This window comes from Manis javanica, chromosome 13 (assembly GCF_040802235.1).
Source record: "Manis javanica isolate MJ-LG chromosome 13, MJ_LKY, whole genome shotgun sequence".
NCBI classification, from domain to species: domain Eukaryota; kingdom Metazoa; phylum Chordata; class Mammalia; order Pholidota; family Manidae; genus Manis; species Manis javanica.
In genome coordinates this window covers 8297526-8313189 of record NC_133168.1, presented here as the reverse complement: position 1 = coordinate 8313189, position 15664 = coordinate 8297526, and the positions used below count along the sequence as shown (strand labels likewise).

The 15664-nt window shown below is 39.1% G+C and overlaps 1 protein-coding gene across 3 annotated transcripts in view; it reads right to left on the bottom strand.

Annotated features, from left to right (window-relative positions):
- COQ3 (coenzyme Q3, methyltransferase) overlaps positions 1–14590 on the bottom strand; it is a 29505-nt gene extending 14915 nt beyond the window's left edge. The window contains exons 1-3 of one of the 3 annotated variants that reach the window (XM_037001101.2): positions 14432–14588; positions 9297–9420; positions 1525–1686 (exon numbers count right to left, since the gene is read on the bottom strand). In XM_037001101.2, coding sequence (XP_036856996.2) covers positions 1525–1686; positions 9297–9420; positions 14432–14540 — 395 coding nt within the window. In that variant the 5' untranslated portion in view covers positions 14541–14588. Of the gene's footprint in view, positions 1–1524; positions 1687–9296; positions 9421–14070; positions 14358–14431 lie in introns of those variants that run through there. The other 2 variants (XM_017654471.3, XM_037001102.2) reach the window with 2 other exon arrangements.
- Between the last annotated feature and the right edge of the window lie 1074 nt (positions 14591–15664).

The following is a 15664-nucleotide window of genomic DNA, read 5'->3' as shown; positions in this document are numbered from 1 at the left end:
TTTTCAAAATTTGCTCACATTTCCTTCTAAACTGAGTCCTTACTAGTCATCTAAGTTAGTGGTGTTTTCATGGTCATGTAAACAGGCACCCAAATCAAATAAACTTAATTCTAAGATAATCATAGTAACACTTTACCACATACACAAACGTAAGCACACACATATGAATATACACACACACACACACACACACACACACACAGATCTATGTAGCTCTACTGTAAATTAAACTTATAAGTTGGGCTATATATAAATTTTAATTATATTAAAGTAGATTATATATATATATAATAAGGATATCTTAGGATATCTTTTATTGCTATTAAATTAATTTCTAAGAACAACCTAAATAGTGGTTAAGTAGGTAACTTCAGAATGTCATAAGTGAAGGACCCATTGCAAACAAATTCCAATCCATTCTTCATACAGAGGCCAAAACAACTCCTTTATATCATAATTTAGATATTACTCCCCTTTGATAGCTTCCAATTATGCTCACAATAAAATCTAACCTTCTAACGAACATGTACTTCCCTGAGTGATCGGTTTTAGTGTGATGTCTAACACTGTCATGGTAGTTTGAATAGAGAGAGCAGTTCTCAAGTTCAGTGTAAATCCGAATCACCTGGGAAGTTTGCTCAAACACAGACTGCTGAACCCCCAGAATGGGAGGTCCAGGGTGAGCCTGAGAATTCTGCATTGATGCTGAGGTTGCTAGCCCAGGGCCTTAGGACTTGAGAAACACTGATCAAGCCTAACAGAATGACAGAATGACATTTCTGCTTTTCTCAGCCTTAGTGTTTCAGTGATCCACTAATTTAGTGGTAATAAAAGGGTGCCCATATTCCTGTCTGCTGCCCTGATTTGGGAAGAATAAGCAAAAACCAACCAGGAAGTTCCATGAGGACAGTCTGAGTCTGATGTCCTATGTCCATTACAATGCCTTCCCCATATCAGCTGCTCAAAAATGTTTAATGAATAAATAAATGAATGGACAGAAGAACACATGATCAATTTGCTGATAAATGGAAGGTCTGATGAATCCTTGCTTTTATCTCCCACAGCAAACTAAATTCTTGAAGTACCTGGGCTATGTTTCAAATGATGAACATATTAGTAACTTCAGCACAGTCTGGCTCCCAAGCTCTGTTCAAGGTAAGTTTTCAGGAAATTTTTGTTGAACTGTCTCAGTAATACTTGCCCTTTATCAGGAGGGCCTGAAGGTCAGTCACTGTAAAATGCCCCTGATGCCACTGGATTCTAGTTACTTTTCTATTCTAATTAACCTGATAATGTTTAAAAATGCTTCAAATGAATTTATGAAAGCAGCCTAGAATTTGGGTGCTTTGAAAAATCAACAGCTTCAAATAATGCATGTTGAAGAGAATCTCCCTAATTTTAAGTCAAACTTCAAATGCAGCATTTTGAACCTACGTATAAACCACGAAAAAAAATGAACTCAAAAGAAGATGAACTGCTGAAAAGAGTTACATTTTAAAAGACCTCGAACATCTAGAACCTTACCTAATAAATGGCACCCTCAGGTCATTCATGGAATGGAGAGGCGCATACACCCCTTGTTCATCCCACCACCTGTGGGCTAGGGCCAGGAACGTTTTTACCTCACTGCTGTCCACGGTGGCTCGAGAAGCACTGTACAGTCTCATCCAAGGGTACCTGAGAGGTCTAAATGAAAAGCCAGGCAGAAACTTATTTTTAAAAATGTAACTTACGGACTCTTCTGTCCCATCCTGGCATGAGCCAGGAGCTCTACCCTTTCACTGTATCTCTAAATAAAAGCCTGTACCTTGCTCTCCTAAAAAAAACAAAAAAACAAACAAAAAAAACGAAACCGAAATGAGATGACTGTAAGGATCGGACTCTTTGCAGTATGATCCGTACTGACATGGAAAATCATCTCAACAGAGACCAGAGCAAAGCAAAAATGGACGAAAACGCTTCTGGTGACTTGTCCAAACAACCAAGTTTTACTTCTGTTAAGAGGCCGATAGGAGATGACTGTAAGGACCGGACTCTTTGCAGTATGATCATTAGTGGAATGGAAACTCATATCAACAAATACCCAAGAAAAAGAAAAATGGGAGAAAACACTTCTGGTAACTTGTCAAAAAAAACAAGTTTTTCTTCTGTTAAGTAACCAAAACGAGATGACTATAAGGACTGGACTCTTTGCAGTATGAACCGTACTGACGTGGAAACTCATGTCAGCAAAGACCCAAGTTAAGTAAAAATGGAGGAAAATGCTTCTCGTGACTTGTCCACACATCCAAGTTTTACTTCTGTTAAGAATCCGAAACGAGATGACTCTGAGGACCTGAAGCTGTCTCTTTGCAGTCCCATCTGTACTGACATGGAAACTCATCTCAGCAAAGACCCGAGCTAAATAAAAATGGGGAAAACGCTTCCAGTGACTTGTCCAAACAACCAAGTTTTACCTCTGTTAAGAATCCAAAATGCAATGACTCTGAGGACCTGAACCTGACTCTTTGCAGTATGATCCATACTGACGTGGAAACTCATCTCAGCAGAGACCAGAGAGAGGGAAAAATGGAGAAAAACGCTTCTCGTGACTTGTCCAAACAACAAAGTATTACTTCTGTTAAGTAACCTAAATGAGATGACTGTAAGGACCGGACTCTTCGCAGTCCCATCCGTACTGATGTGGAAACTCATCTCAGCAGAGACCTGAGCTAAGTAAAAATGGAGGAAAACGCTTCCGGTGACTTGTAGAAACAATGAAGTTTTACTTCTCTTAAGAAACCGAAATGAAATGACTGTAAGGACCAGACTCTTTGCAGTCCCATCCGTACTGACTTGGAAACTCATCTCAGCAGATACTACAGAGAAGGAAAAATGGAGAAAAACGCTTCTGGTGACTTGTCCAAACAACCAAGTTTTACTTCTGTTAAGAATCCGAAATGAGATGACTCTGAGGACCTGAACTTGACTCTTTGCAGTATGATCCGTACTGACGTGGAAACTCATCTCAGCAGACAAGAGAGAGGGGAAAAATGGAGAAAAACGCTTCTGGTGACTTGTCCAAAGAACCAAGCTTTACTTCTGTTAAGAATCCGAAACAAGATAACTGTAAGGATCGGACTCTATGCAGTATGATCCGTACTGACGTGGAAACTCATCTCAGCAAAGAAGAGAGAGAAGTAAAAATGGATGAAAACGCTTCTCGTGACTTGTCCAAACAACCAAGTTTTACTTCTCTTAAGAAACCGAAATGAGATGACTGTAAGGACCGGACTCTTTGCAGTATGATCATTAGTGGAATGGAAACTTGTATCAGCAAATACCCGAGAAAAAGAAAAATGGAAGAAATCACTTCTGGTAACTTGTCAAAAAAAACAAGTTTTTCTTCTGTTAAGTAACCGAAACGAGATGACTGTAAGGACCAGACTCTTTGCAGTATGAACCGTACTGAGTTGGAAACTCATCTCAGCAAAGACCCAAGTTAAGTAAAAATGGAGGAAAACGCATCTGGTGACTTGTCCACACAACCAAGTTTTACTTCTGTTAAGAATCCGAAACGAGATGACTCTGAGGACCTGAAACTGACTCTTTGCAGTCCCATCTGTACTGACATGGAAACTCATCTCAGCAGACCCGAGCTAAGTAAAAATGGGGAAAATGCTTACAGTGACTTGTCTAAACAACCAAGTTTTACTTCTGTTAAGAATCTGAAACGAGATGACTATGAGGTCCTGAACCTGACTCTTTGCAGTATGATCCGTACTGGCGTGGTAACTCATCTCAGCAAAGACCAAAGGGAAAAATGGAGAAAAATGCTTCTCATGACTTGTCCAAACAACCAAGTTTTACTTCTGTTAAGTAACCTAAACGAGATTACTGTAAGGATCGGACTCTTTGCAGTCCCATCTGTACTAACATGGAAACTCATCTCAGCAGAGACCAGAGAGAAGGAAAAATGGAGAAAAATGCTTCTCGTGACTTGTCCAAACAACCAAGTTTTACTTCTGTTAAGAATCGGAAACCAGATGACCCTGAGGACCTGAACCTGATTCTTTACAGTATGCTCCGTACTGACATGGAAACTCATCTCAGCAGAGACCAGAGAGGGGGAAAAATGGAGAAAAACGCTTCTTGTGACTTGTCCACAGAACCAAGCTTTACTTCTGTTAAGAATCCAAAACGAGATGACTGTAAGGATCGGACTATTTGCAGTATGATCATGAGTGGAATGGAAACTCGTATCAGCAAAAAGCCGAGAAAAAGAAAAATGGAAGAAAACACTTCTGGTAACTTGTCAAAACAACCAAGTTTTTCTTCTGTTAAGTAACCGAAACGAGATGACTGTAAGGACCGGACTCTTTGCAGTATGAACCGTACTGACTTGGAAACTCATCTCAGCAAAGACCGAATCTAAGTAAAAATGGAGGAAAACGCTTCTGGTGACTTGTCCACACAACCAAGTTTTACTTCTGTTAAGAATCCAAAATGAGATGACTCTGAGGACCTGAACCTGACTCTTTGGAGTCCCATCCGTACTGACATGGAAACTCATCTAAGCAAAGACCCGAGCTAAGTAAAAATGGAGGAAAATGCTTACGGTAACTTTTCCAAACAACCAACTTTTACTTCTCTTCTTCTCTTAAGGATCCGAAATGCGATGACTCTGAGGACCTGAACCTGACTCTTTGCAGTATGATCCGCACTGACGTGGAAACTCATCTCAGAAGAGACCAGAGAGAGGGAAAAATGGAGAAAAATGCTTCTTGTGACTTGTCCAAACAACAAAGTTTTACTTCTGTTAAGTAACCAAAATGAGACGACTGTAAGGACTGGACTCTTTGCAGTCCCAGCTGTACTGACATGGAAACTCATCTCAGCAAAGACCCAAGCTAAGTAAAAATGGAGGAAAACGCTTCCGGTGACTTGTCCAAACAACCAAGTTTTACTTCTGTTAAGAAACTGAAACGAGATGACTGTAAGGACCAGACTCTTTGCAGTCCCATCCGTACTGACATGGAAACTCATCTCAGCAGAGACCAGAGAGGGGGAAAAATGGAGAAAAACGCTTCTCGTGTCTTGTCCAAACAACCTTTTACTTCTGTTAAGAATCCGAAATGAGAAGACTCTGAGGACCTGAACCTGACTCTGCAGTATGATCCATACTGACGTGGAAACTCATCTCAGCAGAGACCAGAGAGGGGGAAAAATGGAGAAAAACGCTTCTGGTGACTTGTCCAAAGAACCAAGCTTTACTTCTGTTAAGAATCCGAAATGAGATGACTGTAAGGATCGGACTCTATGCAGTATGATCCGTACTGACGTGGAAAATCATCTCAGCAAAGAAGAGAGAGAAGTAAAAATGGCTGAAAACGCATCTCGTGACTTGTCCAAACAACCAAGTTTTACTTCTCTTAAGAAACCGAAATGAGATGACTGTAAGGACCGGACTCTTTGCAGTATGATCATTAGTGGAATGGAAACTTGTATCAGCAAATACCCGCGAAAAAGAAAAATGGAAGAAAACACTTCTGGTAACTTGTCAAAACAACCAAGTTTTTCTTCTGTTAAGTAACCGAAACGAGATGACTGTAAGGACTGGACTATTTGCAGTATGAACCGTACTGACTTGGAAACTCATCTCAGCAAAGACCTGAGCTAAGTAAAAATGGAGGAAAATGCTTCTGGTGACTTGTCCACACAACCAAGTTTTACTTCTGTTAAGAATCCGAAATGAGATGACTCTGAGGACCTGAACCTGACTCTCTGCAGTATGATCCGCACTGACATGGAAACTCATCTCAGCAGAGACCAGAGAGAGGGAAAAATGGAGAAAAACGCTTCTTGTGACTTGTCCAAACAAGAAAGTTTTACTTCTGTTAAGTAACCGAAACGAGATGACTGTAAGGACTGGACTCTTTGCAGTCCCATCCATACTGACATGGGAACTCATCTCAGCAAAGACCCAAGCTAAGTAAAAATGGAGGAAACGCTTCTGGTGACTTGTCCAAACAACCAAGTTTTACTTCTCTTAAGAAACTGAAATGAGATGACTGTAAGGACTGGACTCTTTGCAGTATGATCATTAGTGGGACGGAAACTCATCTCAGCAAATACCCGAGAAAAAGAAAAATGGAAGAAAACACTTCTGGTAACTTGTCAAAACAACCAAGTTTTTCTTCTGTTAAGTAACCGAAACGAGATGACTGTAAGGACCGGACTCTTTGCAGTATGAACCGTACTGATGTGGAAACTCATCTCAGCAAAGACCCGAGCTAAGTAAAAATGGAGGAAAATGCTTCCGGTGACTTGTCCAAACAACCAAGTTATACTTCTGTTAAGAATCCGAAATGCGATGACTCTGAGGACCTGAACCTGACTCTTTGCAGTATGATCCGTACTGACGTGGAAACTCATCTCAGCAGAGACCAGAGAGGGGGAAAAATGGAGAAAAACGCTTCTCGTGACTTGTCCAAACAACAGTTTTACTTCTGTTAAGTAACCTAAACGAGATGACTGTAAGGACTGGACTCTTTGCAGTCCCATCCGTACTGACGTGGAAACTCATCTCAGCAAAGACCCAAGCTAAGTAAAAATGGAGGAAAACGCTTCTGGAGACTCGTCCAAACAACCAAGTTTTACTTCTGTTAAGAAACTGAAACGAAATGACTGTAAGGACCAGACTCTTTGCAGTCCCATCCGTACTGACGTGGAAACTCATCTCAGCAGAGACCAGAGAGAAGGAAAAATGGAGAAAAACGCTTCTCGTGACTTGTCCAAACAACCAAGTTTTACTTCTGTTAAGAATCCGAAATGAGATGACTCTGAGGACCTGAACCTGACTCTTTGCAGTATGATCCATACTGACATGGAAACTCATCTCAGCAGAGACCAGAGAGGGGGAAAAATGGAGAAAAATGCTTCTGGTGACTTGTCCAAACAACCAAGTTTTACTTCTGTTAAAAATCCGAAACGAGATGACTGTAAGGATCGGACTCTTTGCAGTATGATCCGTACTGACGTGGAAACTCATCTCAGCAGAGACCAGAGAGAGGGGAAAAATGGAGAAAAATGCTTCTCGTGACTTGTCCAAACAGCAAAGTTTTACTTCTGTTAAGAAACCGAGGGACTCTGTTGTCCCCTACTGGCGTGAGCCGGGAGCTCTATCCTTTCACTGTATCTCTAAATAAAAGACTGTACCTTGCTCTCCTAAAAAAAAAAAAAAAAATGTAACTTAGGCTATATGATACAGAAAGACATTCTACTTTATATTTCTGATGCCAAATACATGCATCACTCATTTTTGATTCTTCAAAAAATTTGATTTTTCAAAAAAATGTTTTCTTATAAATATATATTCTTATAAATATATATTTATGTAAATTTTTTTCATAAGTGAAACAAAATTAATTTCCTTTTGAAGTAAGTTACAACAAAAACAGAACTTGGTCTTCTGGGTCATATCTAATAACAGTATTACTACTAGTGGTATGAGTGGGAGTAGTAACCATTTACTGAGCACTTACTAAATGCCTGGTACTGTTTAAGAATTCCAGTGTGTCATATGTCACCTCACCTAATCGTCCCATCAACTCTAGAGGGCAGGTCCTGTTATTATCCCTAATACACAGATGAAACAAGGGAGGCTCAGAGATTAAGGGGTGGAGCTGGGACTTGAACCCAGGTGTCTCCATCTTCTCTCCATTTCCACTGCTAGCATCTTCATCCAAGCTCCATCATCTTTTGCTTGAACTACTGTACTAGCCCTCTAATTAGACTGCCTGCTTCCTGTCTCATCCCCTTTCCAATCTGTTCTCCTCAGTGCAGCCAGAGTGATTGTGCGGAATATGACCATGCTATTTTCCCACTTGAAATGCTTCCATGGCTTCCCAGTGACATTAGGAAAAAGACCAAAATCCTTCGCCTGGCCTCCAATGCTCTGAATTTGTGGTTCCCAGTTTCTTCCCTCTGCTACTCTCCTCATCCTCCCTTTTGCTCTCTGAGCTGACCACGCCTGCTCCTTCCTCAGGTACTCTGTGTATGCGGTTCCCTGTGCCTCACCTCTTCTTCTCACGTGCTCCCTCCCTTCTACACACCTAATTGGTCCCTTCTCATCCTTTACATCTTAATTTAAATGGAATGCTACCTAAGAAGTCTTCCCTGCCTCTCAGTGGATCATATTTCCCCATGTGAACTCGTATCCTACTTTGTTCTTCTTCCTGGGACCATGTGATTATTTGACCATGTCCCCCACTAGAACATAAGCACTACGAGAGCAAGGCACGGACTGTCTTGCTTACCGTTTTATGCCTGGTGACTAGCATAGTTCCTGGAACACAGTTAGTGCTCCAGAAACATTTATCAAATGAATAATCTGAAGGAGAAGGACCAGAAAAGTATGTAATTCACCTAAAAAAATTTTTTAATCAAATGCAATCAATTAGGAATAAACAGAGATCAGACAGATGTTCCATTTCAAGTACATGATAGGAAAATCCCCCAAACCTTCTTGGGTAAAAGCGAATAAGGTTGTTATGTTAGAATACATAATGCCATTCAACATTTTACAATATTTTTTCTTAGCTACATAAAGTACACTCTATACTGATGACTTATTATCCTTTTAAGGGTTAAATGTCACTCTTTTGAAGTATTATCTTACAAATATTACCCGCCTTTTCCATGCTTCATGCAAAGCCTTGATAATCAAGTATTGCCTTACAATAGGTAACAGTAGGTGGTTGCCCAGTTGACCAAGAATGATTTCACATACACCAAACCTTAAAGGAGCTAGCTCATTTACAAGTAGAAGCATATACCTGAAAAACAGCTCACACCCTTAACTTATGCACTACTTTTCACAAGGTTAGAAATTGGTTTATAAAATATGAATACAGAAAGATGTTACTATGTTTCAATCTTACTACCTAGAACATATACTTATCCACCTTATCATATTTATGTTGCATCCAAATCATTTATGATTTTAAGCACTAAATTATAAGGAAGTAAAAAGTACTTTTCCAAGGAATACAGTCTTTCAAAAATAAAAGTGATCTCTGAATATGGATGAATGGTATGCACAGGATGTACATGCTAATACAACTTTTCTTTAGGTTTGAAGCTTTCCAAATTTAAAAGTTGTTGGAAAAATGAGATTATTTAAATAAACAAAAGCTACCTTAATCAAACCATATGAGCTACTGACATACTGACGGGGTTTGTTAAACACAATCACTACTAAACTATTATTGCACATAATTATAGTAAATATATGTCATAGTAATGAATAAACTTACTTGTGACTTTTCATTCTATTCAAGCCAGCAAAAGTCATTCTATAGGACTTGAACCACATGATGCATTCATTGAAAACCCATGGTTTAATTTGTAGAGCACAACTGAGTTGATTCTTTGTATAAACTGAAAAAAAAAGTTAACAGTTTGGAGAAAACATTGCACAGTCTGAATCCCTGATATGCATGTAATTGCCAGAATTACCTGGCAATCTTATAATTGATAAGCAAAAGGGCTTTTTTTTCTTGATTTTGAATTTTTCTTAATTCCTTGCAAAGATCAATAAAATTGATAAAATTCTAGCAAGGCTGACAAAAAAAGAAGACCTAAGTGACCAATAACAGGAATTAAAGAGAGGATATATCACTACAGGTCCAATAGACATTAAAATGATAAATTTTACAATTTAGACAAAATGGACTAATTCCATGAAAATCACACACTACCAAAGCCCATGCAAGATGAAATAGGCAGCCTGAATAGTCCTATAACTGTTAAAGAAATTACATTCATAGTTAAAACCTCTGAAAACTAAACTTCTAAGCTCAGCTGATAGCTTCCCTGGTGAATTCGACTAACACTTAAAAAAGAAACAAGAAGTCCTCTTCGCAATCTCTTCCAAAAAAAAAACAGAAGACTGAGGAACACTTCCCAACCCACTTTATGGAGCTGGCATTACTCTGATAAAAACTGAGGATGATACAGCAATGAAAACCCTAGACCAAGGTCTCTCATGAGACCAAAAAGTCTTAACAATTAGAAAACAGAATTCAATAACGTATAAAAACAATAATACGGCACAACCAAGTGGGGTTTATTCTAGCCATGTACAGGAGTTCAATATTAGACAATCAATGAACCTACCATATTAACAATTTAAAGGAGAAATCTTATTGGTTGATGTGGACAAAACATTTGACAAAATCCACATCCATTTATGATTTAAAATGCTCAGTAAACAGAATAGAAGGGAAATTCTTTGATCTGACTGAGCAACCATAAAATCCTATAGCGCACATAGTACTTAATGGTGAAAGATTAAATGTGTTACCCCTAAAACTATACCCAGGAACAAGGAGAGAATGCCCATTCTCATAACTCCTATTCAACATAGTACTAAAAATCTGAGCCAGTGCAAAAGTCAAGAAAAGGAAATAAAAGAGTGGAAAGGAAGAAATTAAAATGTTCCTAGTTCCAGATGACATGACTGTGTAGAAAGTCCCAGGGAATCTTTAAAAAAAAAAAAAAGCTTCCAGAAGTAATAAGTGGGTTCAGCAAGGTCACAGATTTATAAAGTCAACCCACAAAGACGTCAGTTGTTTCTATAGATTAACAATGAACAATTGGAAGGCAAAATTCAAAATGTGTATCATTTAAAATCATTCCAAAAAAAGAATTAAATACTTCCACTGTTGTATAAATCTAACATGTACAGGGTCTGTATCCTGCACATTTATCTAAAACATTGCTGACAGAAATCAAAGACAACCTAATAAATGGTTCATGGATTGGAAGACTCAACATCAATTTTCCCCAAACTGATCTATATATTTAACACAATTTCTATCAAAAACTTAACATCCTTTTTTTACACATAAGACAAGCTAATTCTAAAACTTTCATGAAAAGGAAGAAGAAATAGAAGAGTTAAAACAATAATGAAAAAGAATAAAATTGCATGACTCATAATACTCAATTTTAAGACTCGCCATAGTGCTATAATAATCAGGAAGTGTTAGGGACTGAGACAGATGCAAATACCAATGGAACAGATGAAAAACCAGAGATAAACCAAAAAATGTTCACCCAACTTTTTTTTTTAACAATGGTACAAAACCAATTCAGTGGATTAAACAGTCTTTTCAATAAATGGTGTTGAAACAATCGGACCTCATAGACAAAAAGGAAAACTTTGACCTAAAGTTCACATCTTTTACAAAAATGAACTCAAAATGGATCACTGATCTAAATGCAAAACTATACAACTCTTAGAATAAAATATAGGAGAAGAATTTCATGATTTAGGGTTAGGGAGAGAATTCCTACATCTAACTACAAAACAATAATCAATAATAGAGAATATTGATTAAATTGGACTTAATAAAAATTAAAACCTTTTGCTCTGTTAAGAAAAAGAAAACAAGTCACAGAGTGGGAGGCAATATTTGCAAAACACATATCCCACAGAGGACTTATATCTGGAATATAGAAAGACACTCTTTAAACTCAACAGTAAAAAAACAACTCCCATTAAAAAAAAAAGCAATCCAATTATAAAATTGGTGTGGGAATTATAAAAAGGATATAAAGAAACATTAACAGACATTTCATCAAAGAGAATATACAGGTGCAAATAAGTACAGGAAAATTGAATAAGCACATGAGAATATCAAAAGCTGTTAAAGGAATGCAAATAAAAGCCACTATATACCTATCAAACTGGCTAAAATTATCCTGGTATTACCAAGTGTGGCTCAGAATATGAAGCAGCTAGACCTCATACAGTGCAAGTGGGAATGTAAAATGGTACAGCCACTATGAAAAGCAGTTTCTAATAAAGTTAAACATACAGTCATCATAGAACCTAGCAACTGCATTCCTGGGCATATATCCCAGAGAAGTGAAAACTTACATCCACACAAAATCCTGCACACAAATGTACACAGCAGCTTTTTCATAACAGTTCCAAACTGAAACAACCAAAACATCCTACAAGAGGAAATGGTTAAACAAACCACAGTATATCCACATCATGACAGACTACTCAAATCAAAAGGAATGACTATTAATACACAAAACTTCAATAAATTTCAAGGGTATTTATGAGTGGGGGGGGGGAATGTCAGAAGTCACATATTGCATGATTCCATGTATATATCACTCTTCAAATGGTAAAATTATGGAAACAGGTAACAGATTGGTGATTGCCAAGGGTTAAGGTGAGGTCTGACATACAAAGAATTTCTTTGTAATTATGGAATAATTCCATATCCTGATTGTGGTGGTAATCACAAAAATCTCTGTATGTGGTAAAACACACATACACAGAATGAGTGATATAAAGGTGATGAAATTCAAGTAAGGCCTATAGTTCAGTCTCCTAGCTTTGACATGTATTATGGTTAGGTAAGATGCTATCACTCAGGAATTGGGTGAAGAGTATATGGAAATTCTCTGTACTATTTTGCTGACTTATTATTTCAAAATAAAAAGCTTTTTAAAAAGTAAGAAATACAAAATGGTACACCACAAAGTACCTCTCCCACCACGGACTCTAGTTATCCAGTTTCCCTCTGCAGGCAGCCAATGTTACTAGATTCATATGTAAGCTCCCAGAGATATTTTATACATGTCATTTTTGTGTACCAGTTTCTCTTATTTTCTACAAAATACAGCATATTATATGCATTCTTTTGCACCTTGCTTTTTCCACCGATCAGTGTATCTGGGAGATTTTTTCACAACAGAGCATGAAGAACTTCCTTTTCTTTTTTTAGGACTGCATGGTAATTCGTTATACGGCTATCCCATAACTTACTTAAGCAGTCCCCTATTAATAGACATTTATTTAGGTTATTTCTAAATTTTTGCTATTCCAAAAACTTGAGATTGAATTACACTGGTAGGTTCACTTATTTTTGAGAGTAGGTAAAAATCTTGCAAGTTTTTGTGTCAAATGGCAGGTGCATTTGACAAGACCTCTCTCCTGCCAATACCTTACTTTCCTGCAGTCATTATTATCTGGATTACTCGAGGGCCTCCCTAAACCTACTGCTGCCTGACTCCATCTCCCTTTCTACACAGCTGCCAAGTGTTATTTTTTAAACACACGTTCTGATTACACTGCTCCTTCAGTAATTTCCCACTGTCGTCAAGATAAAATCAATCTCAGATGTACATAGCCTTTCATGGATCTGCACAGCCTAAAGTGTCCCGTCTCGTTTGCAGGTCTCCTCCTGAATCTCGGGCCTCCATCCACACTCTGCTCTTCAAGCAACACTGCAGTTTCTCAGAAATCACGCACATACGGCTCGCTGGTCCTTTGGCTCTTTTCACTGCTTCTAAAACCTGTCAACTCTTCACAGCTCCAAAATACCTTGTTTTAAAGTCTTCCTGATCCCAAATATGATCAGCTCCTTTTATGTTCACTCCCCAAATTTGTGAATACTTATATTATATTTCTTCTAAATTTCTGATTATAAAAGACATATGCTTATTGAAGAATAAAGCTCCTAAAGTGTATAAAGAATGACAAAACGATAGAGCACCAACTTCACCGCAGGTAACCCCTACTAAAATTTTTATGTACCTCCATTCTCTCCAGATATCTTCGTCTGCGTCCTAAGGTCATAATTCAGATTTGTAATTTACTTTCTTAACACTATATCCCAATCATCTTTCCATGTGGATATACATGAAAGCATTCTTATTGGCTGCACGGTTTTTCACTGTACTGAGAGTACCAATTTACAAACTCTGTAAGTGGGCCTTCAAGTTCCCCATTTTTTTGCTCATGATATCCTGAATCTTAGATCTATCCTAACATTTTAAAAAGAGATTCTTGAGGTACCAGTCATTTAAAAATTCCCAGTGCTTGGCACACAGTATTTGGTTAGATGAGTTTACGGTAAAGGATGAACTTAATTTTCTGGCTAATACTGGGAATTATATAATCAAACTCATGTACAAGCGTCAGGTTCGTGCGTTATTTTCTTGATCGTACTCGCCAAAACAATCTGTTGACTTAACCTATTAATCAGAAAGTAGTATACTTGCCTTAAATTCTTTCTGGAAGAAAAAGGCAAATTTTTGAAAACGAAACCCAAATACGACGCCATCGGGCACTAGGAGGCGGCGCCGGCGCAAGCGCGCGACCGGGGGCCTCCGGCAGGCAGGTGGCCGGCCGGCAGCAGCTCAGCCCCAGCGGGACAGCGCGCTCTCCGCGGCCGGCGTCACGGGCCCCAGCGGGGTGTCCCAGCCTCTGGGGACGTTGGAGCGGAAGCCCGGGCGGGTCGGCCGCCGCCGGCGAGGGGCAGGACAGCAACGGCAGGCCTGGCACCGCCCGCCCCCTCCCGCGCCTGCGCACGGCAGCTGGTCAGCCGCGGGAGCTGCTTGCAACGGACACACACACACTCACCCGCCGACGTGGAGAGGCGAGGACAGTCGGCTTGTGTAACCCGGCACCCAAACCTGAGCACTGCTAAGAAACGACTCCCGGAGGAGCTCAGCTTGCGGCCTCCCCACATCGCGACTAAGGACCCTCCTCTTTTCCGGTCCCTCCCGGAAAATACCCTCTACAGAAAGGTTCCGAGATCTCTCGCACCCACTGGATCCAACCGAATCACGGTTGCCTTGCTAATGGGTGTTCTGTACGTGTGGCTGTACTCACTCTTGATGCTATGCCAAATTCTGCATGTAACTCAACTATAGAGTTTCTGTAATCATATGCAAACTACAATAGCCTCTGTCTATTCCTTCACTACCACCTCAAGTCTCATGGGCAAAGTAGCTATCAGTCATGCTACGTAGTGCTACTATTTTTATTCCCATGCATCTCTATTTCATATTTAATAGATGTCTCCCAAGGACATTTATACTCCTGTAAGCCACTGACCCTTAGAATCACGAAAAGTACTGAAGCACTTCTTCCCTGAAGGTAGAAATGTTTTTCCTTTCCAGGTACTTAGGTCACAGAGCGCCCGGAGTCTTAAGTGAAAACGTAAATTCTCCAAGTGACCCGGTATTCCGGAAGGCATATATTTCACAGCAAGTGGCTAATAATCTCTCAGGCTAGGCAAACTTAAAGTTAGTGCAGTGGTAACCTTTTACTTCTAAATTTATGGAAACCTTTCTTTGGTTAAGAATAATAAATTTCCAACATTAAAAGCAAAAATAATTGTGATTTTTCAACAGGTAGTGTCCAATCTGTGAAGGGTTCTTCATTAGTGAAATTTACTCCTCAGTAGCAGTCACTTATGGCTTCTTGGTAAACTACTGACCTCCTGCTAAGAGTGGCAGCAGATTTTTCACTTGCAGACTGTCCTCTTCAGAGTTCTCTCAAGATACAACCATCTTTTCAACTGAAGGCAGAAGGCTCTGCACAAACAAACATTTGGCATGTTGTACATGCCTGCTGGAATGACAGATCCAAGGAAAAAGCAAAGGGCAGGTATGATTAAATAAAGCTTTAAGAGCTTTATTTAAATAAACGTACTTTCTTCCTTTGTACCACCTCACTGGGCTTCAGGGACTTCCCACTCCATTTTCAGTTCAATGATTTGCCTTAATACCAACAAAAGCCACTTGTTCGGTCCAGATAAACAAAACTAGCTTATAGCATTTTTCTCTACAAACTATCCATTTTTGTTCC